Source organism: Anabas testudineus, chromosome 6 (genome assembly GCF_900324465.2).
Source record: "Anabas testudineus chromosome 6, fAnaTes1.2, whole genome shotgun sequence".
Taxonomy (NCBI): Eukaryota; Metazoa; Chordata; class Actinopteri; order Anabantiformes; family Anabantidae; genus Anabas; species Anabas testudineus.
The window spans coordinates 18,960,924-18,986,432 of NC_046615.1; the positions used below are offsets into that span (position 1 = coordinate 18,960,924).

General features: G+C 35.4%; 4 protein-coding genes across 4 annotated transcripts; all 4 read right to left on the reverse strand.

Moving 5' to 3' along the window:
- Positions 1–2,614: 2,614 nt before the first annotated feature.
- Positions 2,615–4,030, reverse strand: LOC113166110 (dispanin subfamily A member 2b-like). The gene is made up of 2 exons (XM_026366072.2): positions 3,767–4,030; positions 2,615–3,240 (listed from the first exon to the last, which is right to left on the reverse strand). The coding sequence occupies exons 1-2, from the start codon at positions 3,980–3,982 to the stop codon at positions 3,046–3,048; spliced, it is 411 nt and encodes a 136-aa protein (XP_026221857.1). The 5' UTR covers positions 3,983–4,030; the 3' UTR covers positions 2,615–3,045.
- Positions 4,031–6,779: 2,749 nt separating this feature from the next.
- LOC113166108 (mannose-binding protein C-like) lies at positions 6,780–9,263 on the reverse strand. Its single transcript, XM_026366070.1, has 3 exons — positions 9,065–9,263; positions 7,785–7,841; positions 6,780–7,162 (listed from the first exon to the last, which is right to left on the reverse strand). The coding sequence occupies exons 1-3, from the start codon at positions 9,261–9,263 to the stop codon at positions 6,780–6,782; spliced, it is 639 nt and encodes a 212-aa protein (XP_026221855.1).
- A 3,220-nt stretch (positions 9,264–12,483) lies between these two features.
- LOC113165710 (mannose-binding protein C-like) lies at positions 12,484–16,104 on the reverse strand. The gene is made up of 5 exons (XM_026365404.1): positions 16,041–16,104; positions 14,399–14,606; positions 13,926–14,003; positions 13,489–13,545; positions 12,484–12,911 (listed from the first exon to the last, which is right to left on the reverse strand). Exons 2-5 carry the CDS (start codon positions 14,589–14,591, stop codon positions 12,484–12,486), a joined length of 756 nt encoding a protein of 251 aa, XP_026221189.1. The 5' UTR covers positions 14,592–14,606; positions 16,041–16,104.
- A 3,664-nt stretch (positions 16,105–19,768) lies between these two features.
- LOC113166103 (pulmonary surfactant-associated protein D-like) lies at positions 19,769–25,476 on the reverse strand. Its single transcript, XM_026366066.1, is given in 5 exon segments — positions 19,769–21,753; positions 21,755–21,966; positions 22,480–22,536; positions 22,907–22,984; positions 24,069–25,476. Coding segments are annotated over 5 exon segments (708 nt in total). The 5' UTR covers positions 24,259–25,476; the 3' UTR covers positions 19,769–21,582.
- Between the last annotated feature and the right edge of the window lie 33 nt (positions 25,477–25,509).

Here is a 25,509-nt window from a genome sequence, read left to right on the forward strand (position 1 = left end):
ACTACATCTTTTAGTTTTGGGCTGAAGTAGAAATAGTCCAGCTAATAACATTCACTCAGTCGTTCACAGTAACATTCATATTCAAGCTGATGGGATTCTTGTCTTACTACATTTCTCAAGTAGTTCCCAGCTTGTTAAAAAAACTAAATCACATTGTACACAAGCACATTTAAACAGTCTAGTAACACAAAGGGATAAACAGAAAATAACTCACTATATAGACTTCTTGTGGGTGCACAGTTTCTTCAGTACTTCCAACGTAAATGGACTAATTTACAGCCTCAGATGAAGTGTTCTACCCAGAGTAAACAACAGATGTGAACTCTCATTTGGGCTGTAAACAAGAAGATAACCCTCCCTCTTTTTAACCAACGGTGTTCTGATGCTGCAGGCAGTATCGCTATGGCCAGACATGTTCTAAGCCGTTTTAACATAAATCTTAAATCTTAGTTAATCACTGGTAGGTTTGCTTTCTATATGTTTTTATTTTCAACACTTTAAATCCACTATATAATACAGTTGGACTATTCTGCAGTGTCTTTCTGTGAGCCCGATCTAAATCATGTCAACCTCTGTAAAAAGGGCGTGTGCACGTGTTTACGCTTTTGTCTAGCAAGTAGTGTCAAATTTCCCCATGCTTAGTTACCGTTTTTACATTCTAAGTTTTAATGTGTAAATGGTATACAGTTTTTCAGTTAATTCTGTGAATTCAATGATTAGAGGCTGCCATCCCTTAAAAGATTGATTGAAGATTGAAAAGAGAAAATGCTATTACAGTGTTACTTAATGAGCTAAGAAAATAACTCTACAGGCTACTGCTCTTACTACAGACCAGTCTGCTGTCTCTATCAGTTTGGTGCCAGTTATTTGCAACCATAGTATATTATTTTGTTCTGCTGGCCTCTGGTGGAATTTAGTTGACAGGAGAGTTGTGCCTAGAAATGAATCATAAATAGCAGAAGAGAAAAATGACACCTGAAGGAAAAGGAAATACCCTTTAGGGAATATGTCTGTTTCGAACACCCCTGTACTGTAGCTTTGATGTTGTTTTCAGGAGCCCTTCTGAGCCTGGTCCATACACATATCTTTCAAATTCCTATTTTGTAACATAACATTTTGATATCTCGAACCTGTGTTACCCTGATGACAAATTATTTTCTGAAATTCAAAAGATGAAAATGTAAACATGTAAACCTGGTATAGGTGAAGGTTACATTTTTTCAGGCAAAGACGGGTGATACTTTACAAATTTGTGCCAAATCATGTGACAGAATTGTTCAAAAAGAACATTTCTTAATGCAACATTGCAAAATGGAGGTCTTTCATCATCTGCAGTAATCTGATGAGAAGTCTCTGGTTGTAAAGGCCTGACACTGTTAACTTTCAAGTTCTGAAAGTTCTGCATTCTAACCACTTCTGACTTTGTGCCAGGGACAATTGATAATCATGAACAGTTAATGACATTATTACTTTTGTAGCACCTGCATTAACGTATACAAAAGCTCTTATTTTGGAGATGTTTATATGGATCATTTTACTGAGAGATGGCTACAGGTATTTAATCAACTCCAAGGAAATAATTCTACAAACAGCTGGAAGCAAAACTTCAGTGGAAAAAACGGATTACACATGGAATAAGTAGGTGTTAGTTGAGTGTCCCTTTATACTCTGCACTATTTTAATTATAGTCAAAATGACTTTGACACATTTCAGTTTGTAATGGATGTCATGGTGTGTAGTGAGAGCAGTTGAAGCCTCACCTGAAATGTTACCATCCTGGTAACATAAAATGATAGAAAAACACACTTTAGGTCAGGTTTAGTTTTTGTTAAGTTTATTATTTTAAGGTTAAATTCATCTAAAATAAGTTTTATCACCTTCATTTATGCTTTTGTGTTTTTAGGAACAAAGTTGCACAGCCTCCAGTTTCAAGCTATTGCTTTTTTTTCTCGGCTTAGATCTTCATATCACATATTTAGAAAACTAGAAAAAGTAACCAAGTCTTGCTTAAAAGCATTTTATGACTTTGCAAGTGTGTCAGGATTTACCAAAGAAAGCTCAACTAATCTGCTGCTGACACAAGTGCAAGATTAATGAGACAGAAAACGTGTTTTAGGTGCAATTTTATAGCCTGACAAATTTGCCACTAAAGCATTCACATGTTCTGGTATGTTGAAAGATAAAGTTGAAAATAGAATTCTCTCTTCCTTCTGTTAAAGAAGGCAAAGAGCAAAACATGATAGTTGAAAATCATAGGAGTGGATGAGAGCAGCCAGTCCAAGGAAGCAGGGGTTGATGTCGACAATCCGGCAGATGGACCAGATGATGTGGTCTTGTGGGGGGACTTAAATGTCTCACTTAGTGTTAACTTCCTTTGACGTTACTTTCAGGGTTAGAACGTCTGTTCTTTTCCACCATTTTGCCTCTATCTCATAGTAAAGGTCAATGTGGAAAGACAGGAAATGTGAGAAAGGAGAAAGAGGTTTATCACATTCAAGTCCCTTGGTCAGAAATGTAATCTCCAGCATTTTGATGACACAGTAGCCACTGGACCACTGGAAGGCCCAAAGTAAGTTTCTAAAAACAGTAGTGTCCCTTAAGACCAGTTTTAAAAGAAAAACTAATGTAGGATTGGCATTTGATTTATTGATTTTATTTTCTCAAACAAAGTTCTATACAGTGTGTGGTAACTCAGTGAACATGTAACACTGTAGTTGTAGAAATGATTGCCAAAAGCCATAAGCACAAAATTTCAAGAAATGGTTTCAGAAGAAGAATAACAAAAATGAATATTAGATTGAATAATTGAATAAATTTTTCACCAAATGGAAATTACAAAGACACTGGTAACATAGGTGATGTGAATTTAATTGGTTTGATGTCAGACAGCAGTGAAGAGAACATAGGTGAGCCCTATAGGACTTTTATAACATTAATATTATATATTTCACTTGTTGATGAGGTAAAATGATGCCAAGAGCAAAAAGCAGAGAAGAACAAGTATCACCACGCAAAGCAGCAGGCAACTTCAATGTTAGTTTACATTTACCCCCTGTAGCCATGGTGGTGTCTATATCTGTATATCTCATTGTAGGCGGTAACAGACACAACAGTAACTGTAATAATCGTTATAGTAACCACGATGGAAAACACAATTGTTGCCGCGATATTAAGATGGAGTGCTGTGGAGCCGTAGTGTCGGGCACCCTCCAGGTCTCCAGCCGTCTTCCGGTCTCTGGACTGGAAAGACAAGTGAACATCTCACAATTTTAACCCAAAATATCTTAGACATTTTTGTTTTTTGTATTTCTATTCAGTTATATCAATATAGAAATCTAGCATTTAGTACACAACTAAAAGATGATTTTGAAAATATCAGCAAAATCTGAACTTTGTGTTGTTAAATAAATGCTGTTTTGCTAGTAGTTCTTATTGCTTCTATAGATTTTGTTCTTTTTTAATCCAAATTTACACAAATTCTTAACTGAGAAATACTATATATATGTGTTCAGAGACGGGATCCCAAAGCACTGGGAAAACAGTGGAGCAAAAGCTGAACTTGGACCAACTGACATGCCAATTATTAGTCCTGTCAGTCATCTAATAAAGTATGAAACACTTTTCTAATAGTTAATATTGCTGAAATACATTTGTTTGTTTTTATTAAATTTAATCAATTATTTTATTATTTTTAGAATGTAGGGATAAAAGCAGATTGGTACTTAAATGATTTAACTGACCAGCAACCCAGCAATTCTTAACTTGCCTTGATAGAAAAGATAAGTGCTGCCAGTCCAAGGCAGAAAGGGTTTGAGTAGACGAAACAGCAGAGGGACCAGATGATGTGGTCCTTTGGTGGCTCCGTGTTGACGTTCACAACAGTATACTGAGTCATTGTTGGTCCTCCAGGCTGTGCAGGAGCCCGATCATACCTCTCCATCTGCAATGGCACGGACTCGGCGGGGAGTTGTGGAGAATTCATAGCTGTCGTCTCAACCAAGTTTGGAGTGGAGAAAGGTGTGAAATGGAGAAGAAGTTTTAACTCAGACTTTTAATTTTATGCAATGACTCGGCTGAACCTCAAAATGCAGATCTGCTTCTCTTATCTATGAAAACGTGTGCAGAAAAACAAGAACTCAGGAAGTTCTGTGTACCAAGACAAGTGTTGGGAAATTAATAGTTATATTTGGAAGCAGCATCACTCAAAGATAGTACCCCATTGTCTAGTTAGCTGGTACTGTAGTATGCTGAACTTACTGCTGAACTAGTTAGGTTGTTTTTAAAAATAAGTGTGCATGGCCAGTGTCTCTTATTTGCTTTAAGATATTTCGCCCCGTGATGTCACAATGTAGCATTTATGTATGTATTTATTTAATATCTTGGTTAATTATATCATGGCTGCTTTTATGTGTTATTTTATCTGTTATCAGAATGAGTATGTGTTAATGGTGAGTCCCACTATACACTGCACACTCAAATGTAGAACCAAGTCAGGAAGGTTGTACAGGAAAGTTTTGTGATTTGACTATATAGGCTTCTCATAGCCATGCAAATGATCTTTTGTCAAAATTGTTCTAAAATGTGGAGAACGAGTGATTTTTAGATATTGTACTGTGTGAAGAAAGTCTGTTTAATCTATGGCCTATATTTTTTATGAAGAAGTGGCTTAGACGCACAACACCAGACTAGAGAAACATAATTTAAAGATGTGAATACTTTTAGAAAAGCATTATGAGGAAGATCAACCAAAAGTAAAAAAAATAGTCAGGTGATTTCCTGTTCTTAATATTAGCCTGTAAGTCATCTGTACAGTGAAAATACTGCAAAAACCTATGAAAAAAAAAACTCCTCCTGGTGCAAACACAATTTATCTGTAACCAAATCAGACATGTTTCAAGGACACAATTTTTTAATTAATAATAAATTATATGTTCCCTCAAATTCTTGCCAAGAAGAAATCTGACATGCACATAACATCTGGCATCAAAATACCATCAGGATATAGGAATTTGCTTCATTAAAGTCTTTAACATCATCAATTGTGCCATGGACATACAAGACCAAGCCACAGCAAAGATTAAAGCTATCATCTGATCCACTGTAAATAAAGCACATTTGGTCTCATATAGTATTTGTTCTTCTGTGATGCCTAAAAGTTGTACAGCATTTTTGTTTAATACCTATTACTTAGTCTTGATAATGTTAAGTATTGTTAGATGGGAATAATGGAAGTTACCAAATGTTTCAAATGAAATATTGTGGAAAGCATAGGTCACATTAGTGGTTAAGTACGTTGTTCAATATTACATTTTTCATTATCAGTATTTCATAAGTACTCTACATAGTTGGCTGAACTCAGCTTGTACAGTGGTTGTCCATGAGTGCTGCAAGTGCATGAGGAGTGATTGATTAGCGCCACCTTATGGCATTGATTGATGGTTACTTCAACACTAAAATATATACCTACCAACACCTCTAAAACTCTCAAAGTCACATATTTAACTTGTGTGTTTATTGAATACACACACAAACAAAAAGATTGTTAGATTAATAGTTTGTGAGTTATTCGAACATTTTACTGTATGTGTTGAACAGAAGTACAGTAACTGTTCAGCATCATAGCGGCTTGTCATCACACAATCGTCACATTTGACACCAAAGTGCTTTTTCTTCGTAAAAGATAGAACTTTGATGCACCAATGAAAACATAGAGGTTTTTGAGCAAGGTTAAGGTAAGCACTTTGCTGTCAAATGTGACAACTGTGTAATTTGCATTAACAAATGACAGGACCTTGTTACATGGATCAGATATGGAAACATTTTACATTTACATTTACATTTAGTCATTTAGCAGACGCTTTTATCCAAAGCGACTTACAAGTGAGGAACAAGGCAAGCAAACAAAATCTAAGTCAGGAAGAAACAACATCAAAGCAAAGTGCTATCGAAAAAGGAAACAACTTCTCTAATTGGCTAGCAACAATTGGAGACCCAAATGCCAATAGCTTTTTTCAATCTGTGACCACTATTTGTCCAGAAGAGGCCCTTATTCATTTGAACATGCAGAAAAATGTGTAAGTGTATGATGAAGTAGCAGATTAGAGGTTTAAGTTGAATTTTAGCAGACAAATTAAATTTTTGTAATGATCATTGTTTTGTTTTGTTTTGTTTTTTCTCTCTCTCTTCAAATGATGACAAATTACTAATAAACAGAAAAATGTAAATAGATCAAGATCAATAATATGCTTTAATAATTCACTAGCTCATAGATGTGAAGAGATAACTTCTGTTGTGAATTGGTGCTATACAAATAAAACTGAATTCAATTGAATTGAAATTCTTTGTTGGACTTCAATTATCCAGAGTATCTTCATACTACTGAATTTCTCAGACTCAGGCTGATACTGCAGTCTGTGCCGTGCAGGACAACCTAACCTGAAGTGGCTGTAACTTGTCCAGCTTTCATTATTGGCTTTTTCTTGTCAAAATATGGATGGTATGTGCCTAAAAGTTCTATTGAAGAAACCTTGTTTTGCAATAAATATCTTTATTGTTTTATCACCCAGCCTTAAGTGAAATTGAACATAACATATTGATAGTTTTTTAGGGAAACAGTACTCTTGAAAGCAAATATGTCTTAGAAAAATATGTCGAGCAAAACTACACACACACACTGATGAATACAAAGTGAATAATGCATGAGTTTGTAAGTATGACTCAGTTAAAGACAGTTATACAATCTTTATCCCAACATCAGGTTTAGGACACTTGGCACCGTTCTATATCTGACAAACGATACACGCATTCACAGAACATTCTTGTGTCACCTTCCACATGCCATTTTCTAATAGCAAGGTGCAGCCTGTATTCTGGATGGATGTGTCTGGCTGCCCTTCTGCCCATTTGGTAAAGCTCAGTGGTTTGTTTTTCATGTCAACCTGAAAATTCCCCTCTGCTTTATTATTGTGGACATTAATCCAGGCCTTTTTGATATCTTTATCAAACACTTGAGTCAATGCACTGTTCTCGTCTTCGTTCTGTGGCAAAGCCAGCTCTAGGCCTTGTTGGGAGCAAAACTCGACAGCCTTTGAGAAACTGCCTTCTTTCTTGTAGGACACAAAATATCTCTGACCAACCCTCCTGACAAAGTCGTAGCTTATAGCTGAAAAAAAAAAAAAAACATTTAGAAAATCAGAAACACATTTGAAACACATTTGTTTTCCATAATCCCAGAACTCTGTTGTTGTAGAGCGTATTCCTTCCTCTGAAAATAAAATATCATTAGGCTTAATTCATCAATATCTTAATAATTAACTTGGTCGTTTAGAGAAGTCATCTGAAAAAATGTACACTGAATTCAAAACACGTTCTTAAACCACAGATTTTCTTGGACCTTCATTCTTAAATTGATAAATTTCATTGTCCTCATAAATTTAAATTGTGCTATATATAAGTTGTTTCTATTTAGTGTATTTGAACACCCTGCTGGTACCCATAAAATGACTGTGTATATCAACAAGACACTCCCAGAGAAATTCAAAGGAATTGAATGAATATGGTGGTACGCCAAAATACAATTGGTAAAACTGTAAAAAAAAAAAAAAAAAAAAAAAACTGTAATTAAAATAGTAATTCTGAAACCGATGTACCACTGAAGAAAGTAAACAGAATATTAGCTTCATATACCGTGGTAGTGTCAGTATTAGACTTGCAATTGATTTTTGGCGAAGGACGGCTTTAAGAACAGAACACAAATATTGACGTTAAAAGAAACACTTGCTTACCAAGCTCTAATTTAGCGATGGTCACCTTTAAGGTATCCAGGTCCCGACTAATTGAACCTGTGGGATCCAAAGCTACAATAAATCAGAATACCCCATACATTTTCAGCTTCAGTTTTTTTTTGTTTGTTTTTTTTTTTTTTTTTTTTGTTATCCGCTTTTCACTTCCCTTCTTAATCATGTGCATATGAGAGTATAAAAGTAACGAGAAGAGTTTTAACAACTTTTCTCACTCTTTCCAAGTCTAATGAATAAAATTACATCAGATAGAGCAAAAAAGCAAAAGCATTACTAAAGTGTTCATCTCTTGTTCAGGTTAGGTTAGGTTTGTCTAGAAAATAGTGTCAGAAGTAGTGTCAGATCTCCCCATGCACCATAAAAGTTACATTAATTTCTACAATATAAGTTGTAATTTGTAAATGACATACACAGTTACAGTTTCAGTGATGTATGTTTATCATCTAAATATATTCACCTCCTTTACACATTAGAACTTGTCCAGGTGGTCCACGAGGTCCAACAGCTCCACGACGTCCAAAAATACCTGAGCAGCATTTAGTTAAGTTAATAAACCCATATTAATATGTCAAAGTCACACTAGCGACAAGAAAAAGGAATTTGTACATGAGTAAAAAGCACCGAGACACGAACATTTAGTTCAAACCTAAACATGGCACTAGAGGGGAGTATTTATTAAGTCAGAAGGAATTATCAAAATAAGTCACATTTCACCATTTATTTCTTAATTCTGAAAGTTTGTGCTGTAAAAAGAAGTACTGTGTCTTCAGTGCATGTAAACATGTCATATGACAGTACAGACGATCCCTGCAAAGCCACTGTTCAGGGCAAAATTTCAACAACCAGCAAAAATATATAGCATAAATGTTTAGTACTGTAGTGTGGCAACATTTCCTAGTGCTAGTGTTTTCCTGAGTGCTCTGGAAGAATATTTGTGAGCATGTTTATGATTTAAACTATGAAAATAGGTATTTATGGGCATAATTTATTCCACATCCAAATTTTTTGTTTTTTCACAATTGTTGAGTACTCTAGGACTGTAACTTCCCAGGGGGTCAACTGTACTGTAAACTACATACATAACATCAACATGGCCTCTGTAAAATGTGTGTAATTTACTTCAGTTTTAAACTTTCAATAGACTAAACAATTCATTGGTTAGGTTCTGTCTTCAATATTTTTGATAAATTCTTGTTTGTGCCCTAACAATAACATTTCACAATATTAAGCAAAGTGCTGGACAGGCTAAAAACTGTGATGTTAACACCAACCTTCTGGACCAGGAAAACCCGGTATTCCGGGTTCTCCTTTGGAACCAGGAATACCTGGTAACCCAGGATTTCCTTTGGGACCAGGAAGACCTTGTAACCCAGGATCTCCTTTGGGACCAGGAAGACCTTGGAGTTGATTGTGGCCAAAAGGAGCCATCAGGCAGAGTGTGAAGACTAAAAATAACAGCATCATCTTCTCAGTTCTAAAATGGGAATGAAATATAATCACTACATTTCTTAGTTATGGGCTGAAACAGAAATAGTATAACATTTACAGTAATAACATTCACTCAGTGGTTCTCAGTAAAATTCATATTTCAGCTGATGGCCTTCTTGTCTTACTCCATTTCTCAAGTAGTACTCAAGTACATTTAAACAAACGGTTTCAAACTGTCTAGTAACAGAAAGAGATAAACAGAAAATAACTCACTGTATAAACTTCTTGTGAGTGCACTGTTTCTTGAATACTTCCAAAGTAAAGTGAGTAATGTACAGCCTTAGTTGAAGTGTTCTACCCCGAGGAAACAATTGATACAAACTCTCATTTGGGCTGTGAACGAGAAGATAACCCTCCCTCTTTTTAACCAATGGTGTTCTGATCCTGCAGAGAGTAGCAATAGATATTATATCATATATTATGGCTAGACATTTTCTAAGCTGTTTTAAAATCAATCTTTATTTAATTAGGTTTTAATTTGTAAATGGTGTACAGTTTTTCAATTAATTCTGTGATTTATATTTATTATGCTGCTTATCTGCTTTCAAAACAAAGAGACAAAGAAAACAGTTTGAAGTCAGATATGTGGCAGACCCATTCCAGGGGAAATGAAAAGCAGGTGAAAAATCTGTCTTACTTAATATGACACAGAAAAGAGAACCACAGCTTATATTATTCTTAGCACTTTAACCACACGTTTTAATGCTAATTGTATTAATGGATAACAATGAGAAATCATACAAGAATTCAGCAAGCAGAAAGGATAAAAAATGACACCTTAAAGAAAAAAAAACCTTTAGTGAATGTGTGTTTCAAACCCCTCTGTACTGTAGCTTTAATGTTGTTTTCAGGAGCCAGAAGACCTGAGCATGGTCCAAACACACATCTTTAATATAATATATTATTTTGATATCTAAAATCTGCGTTACCCTGATGACAAATTATTTTCTGAATTAAAAAGTATCAAAACTTTAACCTGGTTTAGCTGAAGGTTACAATATTTTAAGGAAAGACAGATCATACTTTACCACTTTGACCCAAATCTTGTGACAGAATTGTTCATAAAGAACATTTCTTAATGCAACATTGGAAAATGTAGGTCTGTTATTATCTGCAGTGAAGGAAGGGGTTGTAAAGGCCTGACTGTTAACATTTCATGAGAAAGTGTTGCTTTACTCTGATGAGACAGGGTTTCCCAAAATAGAATATACTTGTTATATTCTATTTGTCTGAGAGAAAAAAGTTATCAATGATCAATTATCTAGATGGCTATTTTCCTTCACTCTAGTGCTGTACATTACATTACAGTTTGCTGCTTACAATGTCAAACAGCAGCTCAGATTGGCTGTCTCCAACTAATGGTGATTTAGGGATGATAGAACAAGATTAATGTTTGTCATATGATGGTGGTGCATTGAAGAGCATTTATCATAAGCTGATAGTAGTCAATTAAAAAATAACAGTTAAACAGAAGAACTAAAATGAGGGTGAAGATGGCCTGTAGTAGGTTACACAATGTAAATTACTGTTGCATTCTAGCAACTTCTGACTTTGTGGCAGGGACACTTGTTAATCATGAATAGTTAATGACATTATTACTACATCAACGTGCACAGAAGCTGTTATTTTGGAGATGTTTGTATAGATTATATTACTGAGAGATGGCTACAGGTGTTTAATTAACTCCAAGGAAATAATTCTGGAAAGCTGGAAGTAAAACTTCAGAGGACTTAATGACATTCTGGAAAACACAGATTACACATAGAATGAATAGGTGTTGGTGGAGTGTCCCTCTGCAGTGTTTTAATTATAGTAAAAATAACTTATGACTCCCTGACAGAGAGTCAGTGTCCACGCTGATGGTTTAACAATGTGTAACTAAGTCACTTTACATTCAAGTCCTACAGTGTGTTTAGTTGTCATTACTGTCTATTCTGTGTGTTATTCTTGTACTGTGTCTCGTGTATTGTTGTGTAGATTATGTTACTCAATGTTCAAATGTTTTTGTGTGTAATGGCTGCTGCAACACCAAAATTTCCCCTTGGGGATCAATAAAGTATCTATCTATCTATCTATCTATCTATCTATCTATCTATCTATCTATCTATCTATCTATCTATCTATCTGTCTATCTATCTATCTATCTATCTATCTATCTATCTATCTATCTATCTATCTGTCTGTCTGTCTGTCTGTCTGTCTGTCTGTCTGTCTGTCTGTCTGTCTGTCTGTCTGTCTGTCTATCTATCTATCTATCTATCTATCTTATGCACATTTCAGTTTGTAATGAGATGTCAATAGTGTTAATGAATTCTGAGTAAAATATAGATAATTATTCACGTCACACAAAATTGATTTCACTATTTTGACTTATTGATCTTGAACTGTTGAATTCGGTCTGGTCATTAGTAATTTGTTGTCATTTATGAAGATACATAAACACTAAAACAATGATCATAACGTCAATTGTCAGCTAAACATTAACTTAAACCTTCGTCTGCTACTTAATTATACACAATCAGGGAGGTTGTTGTGTTGTTGTTTAATGGGAAGCACCAGTACTCACTTGGGTCTGTAAAGTCTTGTTTTTTTGTGTGCTCTAAAGGATTGATGGTATTACCTGTCCTTGCAGAAATATACCTGGTATACCTGGCGGTACAGTTTGCACTGTATGCCACATACTACTGAATTTCACAGACTTAGGCTGTTATTGCAGTCTGTGCCATGTACGTCAACCTAGCCTGAAGTGGCTGTAACTTGTCCAGCTTTTATCACTGGCTTTTCTCGTCAAAATTGGCTTGAATGGGTCTAAAATGTCAATTGAAGAAATCTTGTTTTGCAATAGATATCTTTATCGTTTTATCACCCAGCCTTAAGTAAAACTGAAAATAACATTTTGATAGTTTTTTTTTTTTTTTTTGGCAAAAAATTACTCTTGAAAGCAAATGTTTTTTTAAACAAACACATTGATGAATTTAAAGATATGAATACAAAGTGAATAATACATCAGTATGACTCAGTTAAAGACAGTTGTATAGACAGACCATTTATTGGACACTTAAGGCAAACCTTCAATCAAAATAAGCCCTGCAAGGAATTTATATCTACGATACATGCATTCCCAGAACATTCACGTGTCACCTCCCACACGCCATACAAAGTGAATAATGGACAAGTATGATTCAGTTAAAGACAGTTATACTATAGTCATTATCCCAACATCAGGTTTAGGAATACCGCTCTGCATCTGACAAACGATACATGCATTCACAGAGCATTCTTGTGTCACTTCCCACATACCCTTTTCTAATAGCAAGGTGCAGCCTGTAGTCTGGATGGTTGTGTCTGGCTGCCCTTCTGCCCATTTGGTAAAGCTCAGTGGTTTGTTTTTCATGTCAGCCTGAAAATTCCCCTCTGCTTTATTATTGTTGACATTGATCCAGGCCTTTTTGATATCTTTAACAAACAATTGAGTCAATGCACTGTTCTCGTCTTCGTTCTGTGGCAAAGCCAGCTCTAGGCCTTGTTGGGAGCAAAACTCCACAGCCTTTGAGAAACTGCCTTCTTTCTTGTAGGACACAAAATATCTCTGACCAACCCTCCTGACAAAGTCGTAGCTTATAGCTGAAAAAAAAAAAAAAAACATTTAGAAAATCAGAAACACATTTGAAACACATTTGTTTTCCATAATCCCAGAACTCTGTTGTTGTAGAGCATATTCATTCCTCTGAAATTGATTAATTCAATTGTCCTCATACAAATGAAATTGTATTATACAATAGTTGCTTCCCTAAGGACCCCTGCTGGAGGGAGACCACTGCTCGGTTGAACAGAGTATCCCACATGGAGTTGAACACAGTCTCCCACATGGAAGGTGGTGATGTTACCACTACACTAACCGGCCAGTGTAGTTAAATGCCCTGCAAGTACCCATAAAAGCACTGTGTACATAAACAAGGCTATCACAGAGATATATACAGGTAAATGTTGAAGATGGTGGCCAATCAAATTCTGATAAGAAGAAAAACTGTAATTAAACAGTAATTCTGAAGCAGAGGTGACACTGCTGAGAGTGAACAGAATATTAGCCTCATATACTGTAGTAGTGTCAGTAGTGGATTTGAAATTACAAATAAACCAAAATGCTAATTAGGTTTTATTAGGAGCACAACTGTTGATGTAAAAAGAAATGTTTGCTTACCAAGTTTTAATGTAGCAAGAGTCAGCTTTAAGGTTTCAAGGTCCTGACCAATTGAACCTGTGGGATCCAAAGCTACAATAAATCAGAATTCCCATACATTTTCAACTTCATTTTTTTTTTATTATCCTCTTTTCACTTCCTTTCTCAATCATGTCCACATAACTAGAAGAAATAACCACTTTTTTTACTCTTTCCCTTAAAAGTCTAATGAATTGAATCACATCTCATAAGGCAGAACAATAAATCTGCAAAGAAAAGCATTACAAAGGTGTTCATCTCTTGTGCAGGTTAAACACTTTATTTAGCAAGGAGTGTCAAATATCCCCATGCAGCATAGAAGTTACACAGTTTAATTAACAAAGTTGTAATATGTAAATGACATAGAGAGTTACTTAATTCATTCAGTGATGCATGTTTATCATTTAAACATTGTTCACCTCCTTTACATATAAGATCTGATCCTGGTGGTCCACGAGCTCCAGGAGGTCCAACACGTCCAGGATTTCCAGGTAACCCTGAGCAGTAGAAAAATGTTAAAAATTAACTAACCAATATTAATTAGCCAAAGTCATACCAGTGACTAGAAAGAGGAATTTGTAGAATTATTATCTGGCAAAAACTATTTTGGGTGTTCAGAAACATGCCCAATGTGTGAGCCACACTACAAAATTGACTTAAATTGGAGCTTCTAATCTTAATAGATTAACTGCTTTAGTCATTTAGTCATCAGATCGTCAGTTGTTGTTGTTTTGTTGTTCTTTGGTTGTTCGGTCATATGAAGTCACGGTTCAGGGCAAACTTTGAGTTTATGATAAATTCTATTTTGTTTCCTAACCATAACATTTCACAATAGTAACCAAAGTGCTGGACAGGGTAAAAACTGTGACAACACTGTGATGTTAGAACCCACCTTTTGGACCAGGAAGACCTGGAACCCCAGGATTTCCTTTGGAACCAGGAATACCTGGTAACCCAGGATCTCCTTTGGGACCAGGAGGACCTGGTAACCCAGGATCTCCTTTGGGACCAGGAAGACCTTGGAGTTGATTGTGGCTCATAGGAGCCATCAGGCAGAGTGTGAAGACTAAAAGTAACAGCATCATCTTCTTAGTTCCAAACTAAAAGATGAATGAAACATAATCACTTCATTTTTTAGTTATGGGCTGAAGCAAAATTGTCCAGCTAATAACATTCACTCAGTGCACTCTTGCTGTTGATTTACTGAACAACTTTAACAGTATGTTTCTAAAATGAAGTACATTGCTGGTATTTTATTTATTTTCAATGCACTGCTGATGGGGTTACCGGCACCCACGACCATTTGGATAAAAGCGTCTGCCAAATGACTAAATGTAAATGCAAATGTATTTATTTTTTGGTGAAAGCCTCATAACAGGATTCTTCAGTATTAATACTCTGAGGAGAAACAACAGTACTTTACAATATTTTTGTAACGCATCTTGGGAACCTAAGCAACTGTAGTCAGCTCACATGCTTAAGTCAACAATCCAGTTTGAATTTTCCTCTATCTTCATCCTTCAAATTAATAGGTAAGTGGCTTTTTGTTTTTGCTTGTTAGCATTAGAAAAGTGCATAACATTTACAAGGAAGTTATATTGTGCCATGAGAAGTACAGATGTTTCAAACTGCTAAATGGTGAGACAAAAACACTTTCACTCATTTCATTCTTTTTCAAGGGAGGAGTGGTAGTTTCTCTCTCTTTAGTAGCAGTTGTGACTTTACAGAATGGCACCGGACAGGGTGAGCTTGCATTGACTTTGTCTTAGATGAACCTTTGCTATACACATCTTCAGACATTTCTTATTCTAACTGCCTAACTTGAATGAACATAGCTGTTTGTATAGGTTGCTAAGCTTATTTGCTAAAATTAGGTGAGCACTACCAAAACCTAACTTATAAACAAATCAGCCAATTTCATGTTTTGTTTTCTCTTCTGTTTTCAGAGACAGACCCCAGCAACCAGCAGTGCATCACTACTTCCTTGCTCCAGTTCATAAAGTCACTTATTTTGAGTCTAATGGGTAAGAGTCATGAAATAGAATTTACATGAAGTGTACACATTAAATAATGTACTTAATTTTACAACAAAAATCAGTGAATATTCCTCTTCTAGAAAAGGTGCAAATACATAGTAATTAATTCATAAATCTTTGGCTAGTGTTTACTGATACAGTACGCAATAAAAGCTTTTTATTGTGTTTACAAAAACTGTACCAAACTGTACATTTTAGCTACATTAAAGTACTGTTAATTTCACAGTTAAATAATGGCAAATTTGCTGCCAGTTCATTCCTGTTTTTAAACAGAAAAAAGTTTGAGTCTAGTTCACAGTAATATATATTCAAGCTGATAGCATTCTTGTATTACTACATTTCTCAAGTAGAGAGTCAAATAATACACATTTTACACAAATACATTTAAACAAACAGATAAATATTAAGTAGATATAACTAAATATGTCTATTTTCTGTTTTTTCTATATAAAAAAAAACTTTCTGGTAACAGAAAGTGATAAACCAAAAATAACTCACTGTTATAAACTTCTAGTGGGTGCACTGTTTCTTCAGTACTTCCAAAGTAAAGTGATTAATGTAGAGCCTTAGTTGAAGTGTTCTACCCTGAGGAAACAACCAATGCAAACTCTCATTTGGGCTGTGAGAAGGAGATAACCCTCCCTCTTTTCAACCAATGGTTCTGATCCTGCAGGGAGTAGTTATATTCTATATTATGGCCAGACATTGTGTAAGACTTTTTAAAATAAATCTTTATTTAATTACTAATAGGGTTTGCTAAGTTTTAATATGTAAATGGTGTACAGTTTTTTAATTAATTCTGTGATTTATGTTTATTATGCTACTTATCTGCTTTCAAAACAAAGAGACAAAGAAAACTATTTGAAGTCAGATATGCGACAGACCCATTCCAGAGGAAATGAAAAGCAGGTGAAGAATCTTTCTTACTGCATATGACACAGAAAAGAGAACCACAGCTTATATTATTCTTAGCACTTTACCCAAATGTTTTAATGCTAATTGTATTAATGGATAACGGTGAGACATTATGCAAGAGAGAAGCAAGCAGAAAAGAAAAATGAAACCTGAAAGAAAAAAAAAACCCTTAGTGAATGTGTGTTTCAAACTCCTCTGTACCAAACACACATCTTTAAATTTAAATTTTGTAATATAACATTTTGATATCTCAAACCTGTGTTACCCTGATGACAAATTATGTTCTGAAATTAAAAGTAAGAAAAAAAGAAATTTTCTGAGCCATTTTAAAATAAATCTTTATTTAATTACTGGTAGAGTTTGCTTTCTGTATGTTTTTATTTTCAACACTTTATTCCATACAGCTACAGTTGGATTATTCTGAAGTGTCTTTCTATGAGCCTAATTTAAACCATGTTTAATTTCTTTAGAAAGGGTATGTGTATGTGTCAACTCTTTTGTCTAAAAGCACAGAGACAACTTTGTTTAGCTCAGACCTAAGCATGAAACCAAAGGGGAGTGGCGTTCACTTTAAGTCAAAAGCATTTATTCTTGACAATCATAAAAGTTAATTGATTTATTTTCAGGTTATTATGACAGTTTGTTTTTAATTCTTGCAATACATATTTGTCTAAATCTATATGGAATATGTGCACCACTATTCAGTTACACAGTAATCCACACATAGAGGAAATGTTATAATTTAGAAAAGTGTCAGTAGTATAAACATAGTAACAGCTATTGATAAAATAAAGCAACTCATAGTTTAAACTAAAGAGTTGTCTTTAAGATGTACTGCTTCTTTTCTGCTTCCAAAACAAAGAGACAAAGAAAACTGTTCGAAGTCAGATATGCGACAGACCCAATCCAGAGGAAATGAAAAGCAGGTGAAAAGTTTTTCTTACTGGATATAACACAAAAAATAAAACTACAGCCAGTATTATTCTTAGCACTTTTACCACATGTTTAATGCTAATTTTATAAATGAATGAGCAATGAGAAATTATGCAAGAATTCAACAAGTAGTCATGTGTCACTTGCCCAACACCAACAGCATTTGTGCGTTCTGGATCAGTTTGTCTAGATGACCTTTTCCCTATTTGGTTAGGGTCAGAGTTTGGTCTTGAAATTCCTGTCTGCATTTTATTATTCACTCTGATGCTAGCAGTTTTGTAAATGCCAAAGACCTGAGTCAGTATATTGAGGCAAAGCCAGCTCTAAGCCATGTTTAGAGCAGAACTGCAGAGCCCTTACGTAAGTACTTTTTTCCTGGCAGACGCTTTTTTCCAGAGCTTGAGAGCGAGATACAAGGTACAAGGATACGGCAAATGCCTTTAATGTAATTAATAACTGGACTGGATTTCTGATTGATCACTCAATATGTAGACATCTTCACTACTAATATTTGTAATTGCACATATCAGTTGAAGTTAAATGAGTTTCATGTAGACTGGTCTGTGTGCTCTTACATTCCTTCACTATATTATAGGTTTATTACAGCTGTGTAAACCCTTAGTGATGGAACAACAAAACGCGATCTACAATTGCAATTGCAATCTATTTGCTTATTCTGAAGTCTTCAAACATGTACATGCAGTGTCTCCTGTACAGCTCCCATTAGCGGATACTTTGGTATGTTGCACTGTTTTTGAAACATCGCCAATGGACGGCACCACAGCCACCCATGTACTGTAGCTTTAAACTTTGTTTTCAGAAGCCAAAAGACCAGATAGTCAATTAACAATGACAGTTAAGCAGAAGAACTAAAATGAGGGTGAAGAAGGCCTGTAGTAAGTTACACAACGTAAACTGGCGTTGCATTCTAACCACTTCTGACTTTGTGCCAGGGACAGTTGATAACCATGAATAGTTAATGACGTTATTACTGTTGTGGCACCTGCATCAACAGTCACAGAAGCTCTTAATTTAGAGATGTTCTTTTTTATATATCATTTTACTAAGTGATGGCTTCAGGTATTTAATCAACTTCAAAGAAACAATTCTACAAACAGCTGGAAGCAAAGCATTAGTGCACTTAATGATGTTCTGGAAAAACACACATTACGCATGGAATGAGTAGGTGTTAGTGGTGAGTCCCTTTATAGACTGCAGACTCTTTTTTTTATTCATAATAAATAATAATTTCACAGTTCTTGCCAAAAGAAAATCTGACATGCATATAACATCTAGCAACAAAATATCATCAGGAAGTAGGAATTTGCTTCATTAGAAATTTTAACACCACTAATTGTGCTTTGGACATTCAACACCAAGCCACAGCAACTCATGTGTTTTGGCTGAAATATATGTGCAGATCACCTGCTTTTAAATTAAAAATAAATGAAGTAATCATAATAAAGATCATGATTGAACCCAGGACTGTGGCCCAGATGTTTAGGCAATGAGGATTTGAACCGTAGTTACGGGCACAATCCAGATCTCCAGCAAACTTCCTGTCTCTGGCCTGGAAAGACCAGAGCAATATTAATTTTAATAGTGGCATTATAGTCCTCATCAAGGTTAAGAAATAAGTGTATCATTTGTTCATTCTTTATTATCTAGTGATGGTAAAAAAAAACACTTTAGGTCAGGTTTAGTCTAGGTTTTGTTTATTATTTTAACATTAGGTTGATGTAACATAAGTTTTATCACCTTCAGTTTCAAGTTATTGCTTTTTTTTTCTCTGCTTAGTTCTTATATATCACATAATAACACCATTTTAAAATGTAACTGAGTCTAACTTTGCAACCCTGTCAGGATTTACTAAAGAATTCTCAACTAATCTGCTGCTGACACAAGTGCAAGTTTGATGAGACTGAAAAAATTGTTGTGTTAGTTTATAGCCTGCTGCACTCAACAAATTTCACTCACATGTTCTGGTATGTTGAAAGATGATGTTAAAATTAGTCTCTTCCTTCCGTTGAAGTAGGCAAAGAGAAAAACCTAACAGCTGAAATTCAACAATGTGTGCAAGAACTTAAATGTGTCACTTAATGTTAACTTCCTTTGACCGTTTTTTAAGGGTTAGCGCATATCTGTTTTTTTCACCATTTTGCCTCTGTCTGACAGCTAAGGTTAATGTGGAAAGATAGGAAACGTGAGAAAGGAGAAAGAGGTTTATGACATTCAAGTCCCTTGGCCAGAAATGTAACCCACTTTGAAAACACAGTAGTCATTGGACCACCCAAAGTAAGTTTCTAAAAGCAGTAGTGTCCCTTAAGAACAGTTTTAAAAGAAAAACTCTACTAATGTAGGATTGACATTTGATTTATTGATTTTATTTTCTCAAAGTTCTATACAGTGTGTGGTAATTTAGTGAACATGTAATACTGCAATTGTGGAAAATATTGCCAAAAGCCAAGCCAGTCAAGAAATGGTTTCAGAAGCAGAATTACAAAACTGAATATTAGAATAATTGAAATAATTTTTCATCAAATGAAAAATTACAAGACACTTGTAACACTGTTAACTGGTGAATTTAATTGCTTTGATGTCAGGTAAGGTAAAATGATGCCATGAGCACAGAACCACAAGTATCACCACGCAAAGCAGCAGGCAACTTCAACGCTATTTTACGTTTATCATCAGTAGCTTTAGCGGCCTCCAAATATCCAGTATCTTATAATGCCAGTGATGGCAATAACTGTAACAATCATTGTAAGGGCCAGGGTGGAACCCACAATTGTTGCCGCAATATTAAGACAGAGTGCTTTAGAGCCGTAGTGTCGGGCACCCTCTAACACCCTCTAACACTTCTATGTGTTCATTGGTGCATCAAAGTTCTACCTTTTTCTTTGTAAAAGGTTGCATCAACAAATGGCAGGACTTTGTTACATGGATCAGATATGCTAAAATCCTCTGATTGGCTAGCAACAATTGAAGTCAAATACCAATAGCTTTTTCCATTCAGTGATCACTATTTGTCCAGAAGAGGTCCTTATTCATTTATTCACAGGCACAAGAAAAAAAGTGTATAATTAAGAAGCAAATTAGAGGTTTAAGTTGATGTTTAGCAGACTATGGAATTCTGGTTATGATCATCGTTTTGTTTTGTTTTTCTTTCTCTCTTCAGAAATGACGACAAATTACTAACAAACGTAAAAAAAAGTAAATAGATCAAGCATATCCTTTAATAATTCAGATGATTGATTTTATAAAGTTGTGAACTATTTGCTGCCGAAGCAGGTAAATATCTTAATTAATTTACGGCTGGGTGATATGGAAAAAATCTCTGTTAATTAACAATTATTTTTTTCATATCCGTCAACAAATATCTTGGTGTAAGTTAAATCACTATTTCTGTCAAGCTTAAAGCTTAGCTTTTACTCCTGAGATGGGAAGAGACTTAAATTGGTCATTTTTGACTGTGCTTACCTGCATTATGTTATTTGAAATTAAGTTGGCTGTGATAAAACTATATCTCTTAGTTTTTCTTGTTGTAAGACATACTACTTAAAAGTGAACAATATCAGGTCTGTTTTTGTTGTGTTGATATCACACTGGTTGTTTAATGGGAACCACCAGCAATTGCTTGTGTCTGGGCCTGTAAAGTCTTGTTTTTGTGTGCTCTGAAGGATTAATGGTACTACCTGTCCTTGTACAAACGTGCCTTTGGCACAGTTTGCACTGTACGCCACTTCTTTGTTGGACTTCAATTATCCAGAATATCTTCATACCACTGAATTTCTCCAACTCAGGCTGATATTGCAGTCTGTGCTGTGCATGTCTACCTAACCTGAAGTTGCTGTAACTTGTCCAGCTTTTATCATTGTCTTTTCTTGTCAAAATATGGATGAAATGGGCCTAAAAGTTCTATTGAAGAAATCTTGTTTTGCAATAGATATCTTTATAATTTTATCACCCAGCCTTAAGTGAAATTGAACATAAAATATTGATAGTTTTTTAGGGAAACATTACTCTTGAAAGCAAACTTGTGTCTACACACACTCATAATTTCAAAGACATGGATACAAAGTGAATAATGCATAAGTATGACTCAGTTAAAGACAGTTATACACTCAAATATTCCAACATCAGCTTTAGGACACTTGGAAAACCTTCAATCAAAGTAAGCCCTGCAATGGATCTATATCTGACAAACAATACATGCATTCACAGAACATTCACGTATCACCTCCCACATGCCGTTTTCTAATAGCAAGGTGCAGCCTGTAGTCTGGATGGATGTGTCTGGCTGCCCTTCTGCCCATTTGGTAAAGCTCAGTGGTTTGTTTTTCATGTCAACCTGAAAATTCCCCCTCTGCTTTATTATTGTTGACATTGATCCAGGCCTTTTTGATATCTTTATCAAACACTTGAGTCAATACGCTGTTCTCGTCTTCGTTCTGTGGCAAAGCCAGCTCTAGGCCTTGTTGGGAGCAAAACTCCACAGCCTTAGATAAACTGCCTTCTTTCTTGTAGGACACAAAATATTTGTGACCAACCCTCCTGACAAAGTCGTAGCTTATAACTGAAAAAAAAAAAAAAAACGCAGAAAATCAGAAACACATTTAAAACACATTTGTTTTCCATAAACCCAGAACTCTATTATTGTTGAGCGTATTCCTTCCTCTGAAAGTAAAATATCATCTGATATGAGCTTCATTCATCAATATCTTCCTAAGTAGTATCTACTTAAATTGGAATTGTGTTACAGTGGCAAGAAAAAGTATGGGCACCCTTTGGGATTACGTGGTGTTTTGCATGAATTGGTCATAAAATGTGCTCCGATCTTCATCTAACTCACAGCAATACAAAAACACAGTCTGCTGAAAATAATATTTAGTATTATATTATTTAGTTATTCTGAAATAGATGTAACACTGCAATGGGTGAACAGAATATTAGCTTCATATACCGTGGTAGTGTGAGTAGTGGATTTGAAATTACAAAAAAAAAAAACTAAGATGCTATTATGGTTTTGGTGAACGCTGTATTTAAGAACAGAGCACAAATATTGATGTAAAAAGAAACACTTGCTTACCAAGCTCTATTTTAGCGATGGTCAGCTTTAAGGTTTCAAGGTCCCGACTAATTGAACCTGTGGGATCCAAAACTACAATAAATCAGAATACCCCAAACATTTTCAGCTTTTATTATCCTCTTTTCACCTTCCTTCTTAATCATGTGCATATGACTGGAAGCATTTTAACCACTTTTCTTACTCTTTCCCTTGACAGTGAATTAAATCACATCACATAGAGCAGAAAACTGAATCAGCAAACAAAAGCATTACAAAGCTGTTCATCTCTTGTGCAGGTTAAACCCTTTGTCTAGCAAGTAGTATCAAATATCCCCATGCAGCATAAAAGTTACACTTCTCTCTGCATTATAAGTTGTAATATGTAAATGACATAGAGAGTTACTTAATTAATTCAGTGATTTATGTTTATCACTTAAACATTATTCACCTCCTTTACACATTAGAACTGCTCCAGGTAGTCCAGGAGGTCCAGCAGGTCCAGCAGGTCCAGCAGGTCCACGTGATCCTGAGTAGAAGATAAAAATTAATTAATCAATATTAATAAGCCAAATTCACACTGGTGACTAGAAAAAGGAATTTGTAGTTGAGTAAAAGCACAGAGAAATCTTCATTTAAAAAATGTATAGTGCAATTTCAACTCATTTTAATTTATTCATACAATGCCAAATCACAACAGAAGTAATCTCAAGGCACTTTACATCTGAATAAGTCACTGTTCACCATTTCAACATCACTATTTAGGAATTCAGATAGTTTGTGCTGTAAAAAGGAGTGCTGTGTCTGTTTGTGTGTCTTTCTTACAGTGCTGTCAGTCATCACAGTCAAGAAGCATGACTCAGTCTATGTGCCATGCTTCCAAAATCAGTCTAAGATAGAGAAGAAATTAGATTTCTCATCTGCTGCATATATATGCAGATTTCAAGTAACCAGGTTTCTTCAGTAAATGTAAACCTGTTCCCAGATTACCCAAGAAACCTGGTTTCTCTGAGTAGCCTGGTTACTTGAGTGCATGTAAATACACTGAATGATTCTCTGGCAAAAAACTATTTTGGGTGTGTTCAGAAGTTGCACAGCAATACTGATCCCGAGCTTTTCTGTGCAACATCCATTCAGTGAGAGCACATCTTCTCTGCAGCAGAGCATATTTGATCTGATTGGCTGCTGCCCTGTGTCGCATTACCAGCAGACGCAGTCCAACGTTCCTTCATCGTACCAGTTTGCAGCGTGTAGCTTTGCTAGTGTTTTGCTGAGTGCTTTGGAAGCACATTTGCAGGCATGTTTAGGGTTTAAACCGTGAAAAAAGGTATTTTTGGGCATTATCTAGACAACACCTAAAATTTCTGTTTTTTCACAATTGGCGGGTACTCTAGGAACCTAAGGGGTAGACTGTAAACGGAGTACATGACATCAACATGGCCTCTTTGACTTGTGAGTTCAGTTTTAAACATTCAATACTAAACTAAACAACTAATTTGTTAAGTTTTGATAAATTGTTAGATAGTTGGAGCCCTAACAAAAACATTTTGTAATATTGTGCAAAGTGCTGGATAGGGTAAAAACTGTGACAAAACTGTGATGTTAACACCCACCTGGAAGTCCATTAAAACCAATTCTCCCAACAATTCCTGGGCTACCAGGAATACCTGGAAACCCAGGATCTCCTTTGGGACCAGGAAGACCTGGTAACCCAGGATCTCCTTTGGGACCAGGAAGACCTTGGAGTTGATTGTGGCCAAAAGGAGCCATCAGGCAGAGTGTGAAGACCAGTACCAGCATCATATTCTCAGTTCAAAGCTAAAATGTGAATGAAATATAATCACTACATTTCTTAGTTATGGGCTGAAACAGACATAGTCCAGCTGATAACATTCACTCCATGGTTCTCAGTAAAATTCATATTCAAGCTGATGGCATTCTTATTTTACTACATTTCTCAAGTAGTACTCAGATAAATTTAAACAAACTGTTTCAAACTGTCTAGTAACAGAAAGTGATAAACAGAAAATAACTCACTTCTTGTGGGTGCACTTTTTCCTCAGTACTTCCAAAGTAAAGTGACTAATGTGACACAGCCTTAGATGAAGTGTTCTACCCAGAATAAACAACAGATACAAACTCTCATTTTGGCTGTGAACAAGAAGATAACCCTCCCTCTTTTTAACCAATGGTGTTCTGATCCTGCAGAGGGCAGTGATACATATTATATTGTATATTATAGCCAGACATTTTCTAAGCCGTTTTAAAATGCATCTTTCATTAATCACTGATAGAGTTTACTAGGTTTTAATATGTAAATGGTGTACAGTTTTTCAGTTAATTCTGTGATTTATGTTTATTATGCTTTTCTGCTTTCAAAACAGAGTGGCAAAGAAAACTGTTCGAAGTCAGATATGCAAGATACCCATTCCAGAGGAAATAAAAAGCAGGTGAAAAATTTTTCTTGCTGGATATGACCCCCTAAGTTTGATGCCAGCTCTTTGCAACCATAGTATATTATTTTGCTCTGCTGGCCTCTGGTGGAATTTAGTTGACATGAGCGTTGTGCTCAGAAATGAATCAGAAATAGCAGAAAAGAAAAATGACACCTGAAGGAAAAGAAAATAGCCTTTACCGAATATGTGTATGTCAGACACTCCTGTACTGTAGATTTAATGTTGTTTTCATGAGCCAGAAGACCTTCTGAGCATGATCCATATTTACATCTTTCAAATTTAGCATTGTTACCCTGATGACAACTTTAAAGTATTAAAACATAAAACTGGTTAAAGGGTTAATCTTTTCAAATAAAGACGGGTGATACTTTACCACCACGGCATTTACTTTGCCAAATCTTATGACAGAATTGCTCAAAAAGAAAATTTCTTAATGAGGCAAAATGGAGGTCTTTTATTATCTGCAGTACATAATATTGTGAAAGGTTTTAGGGATGCTGGAAAAGTCTCAGGTTGTAAAGGCCTGACACTGTTAACTTTCAAGCCTTAAAGCAGCATTGCATGAAGCACCCTATAGTAAGGTACACAATGTAAATTG

What these genes read in the sequence shown, in the direction of transcription:
- LOC113166110 (XM_026366072.2), bottom strand. Translation starts at nt 3,982, where the DNA reads ATGAATTCTCCACAACTCCCCGCCGAGTCCGTGCCATTGCAGATGGAG. An exon ending in CACTTATCTTTTCTATCAAG is followed by an intron (nt 3,241 to 3,766) that starts GCAAGTTAAGAA and finishes TTGTCTTTCCAG; the next exon opens with TCCAGAGACCGGAAGACGGC.
- LOC113166108 (XM_026366070.1), bottom strand. Translation starts at nt 9,263, where the DNA reads ATGATGCTGTTATTTTTAGTCTTCACACTCTGCCTGATGGCTCCTTTT. An exon ending in TCCTGGTCCAGAAGGTTGGT is followed by an intron (nt 7,842 to 9,064) that starts GTTAACATCACA and finishes TGGATCCCACAG; the next exon opens with GTTCAATTAGTCGGGACCTG. An exon ending in CATCGCTAAATTAGAGCTTG is followed by an intron (nt 7,163 to 7,784) that starts GTAAGCAAGTGT and finishes TTTTTTTTTCAG; the next exon opens with CTATAAGCTACGACTTTGTC.
- LOC113165710 (XM_026365404.1), bottom strand. Translation starts at nt 14,591, where the DNA reads ATGATGCTGTTACTTTTAGTCTTCACACTCTGCCTGATGGCTCCTATG. An exon ending in AGATCTTATATGTAAAGGAG is followed by an intron (nt 13,546 to 13,925) that starts GTGAACAATGTT and finishes TGGATCCCACAG; the next exon opens with GTTCAATTGGTCAGGACCTT. An exon ending in TCTTGCTACATTAAAACTTG is followed by an intron (nt 12,912 to 13,488) that starts GTAAGCAAACAT and finishes TTTTTTTTTCAG; the next exon opens with CTATAAGCTACGACTTTGTC.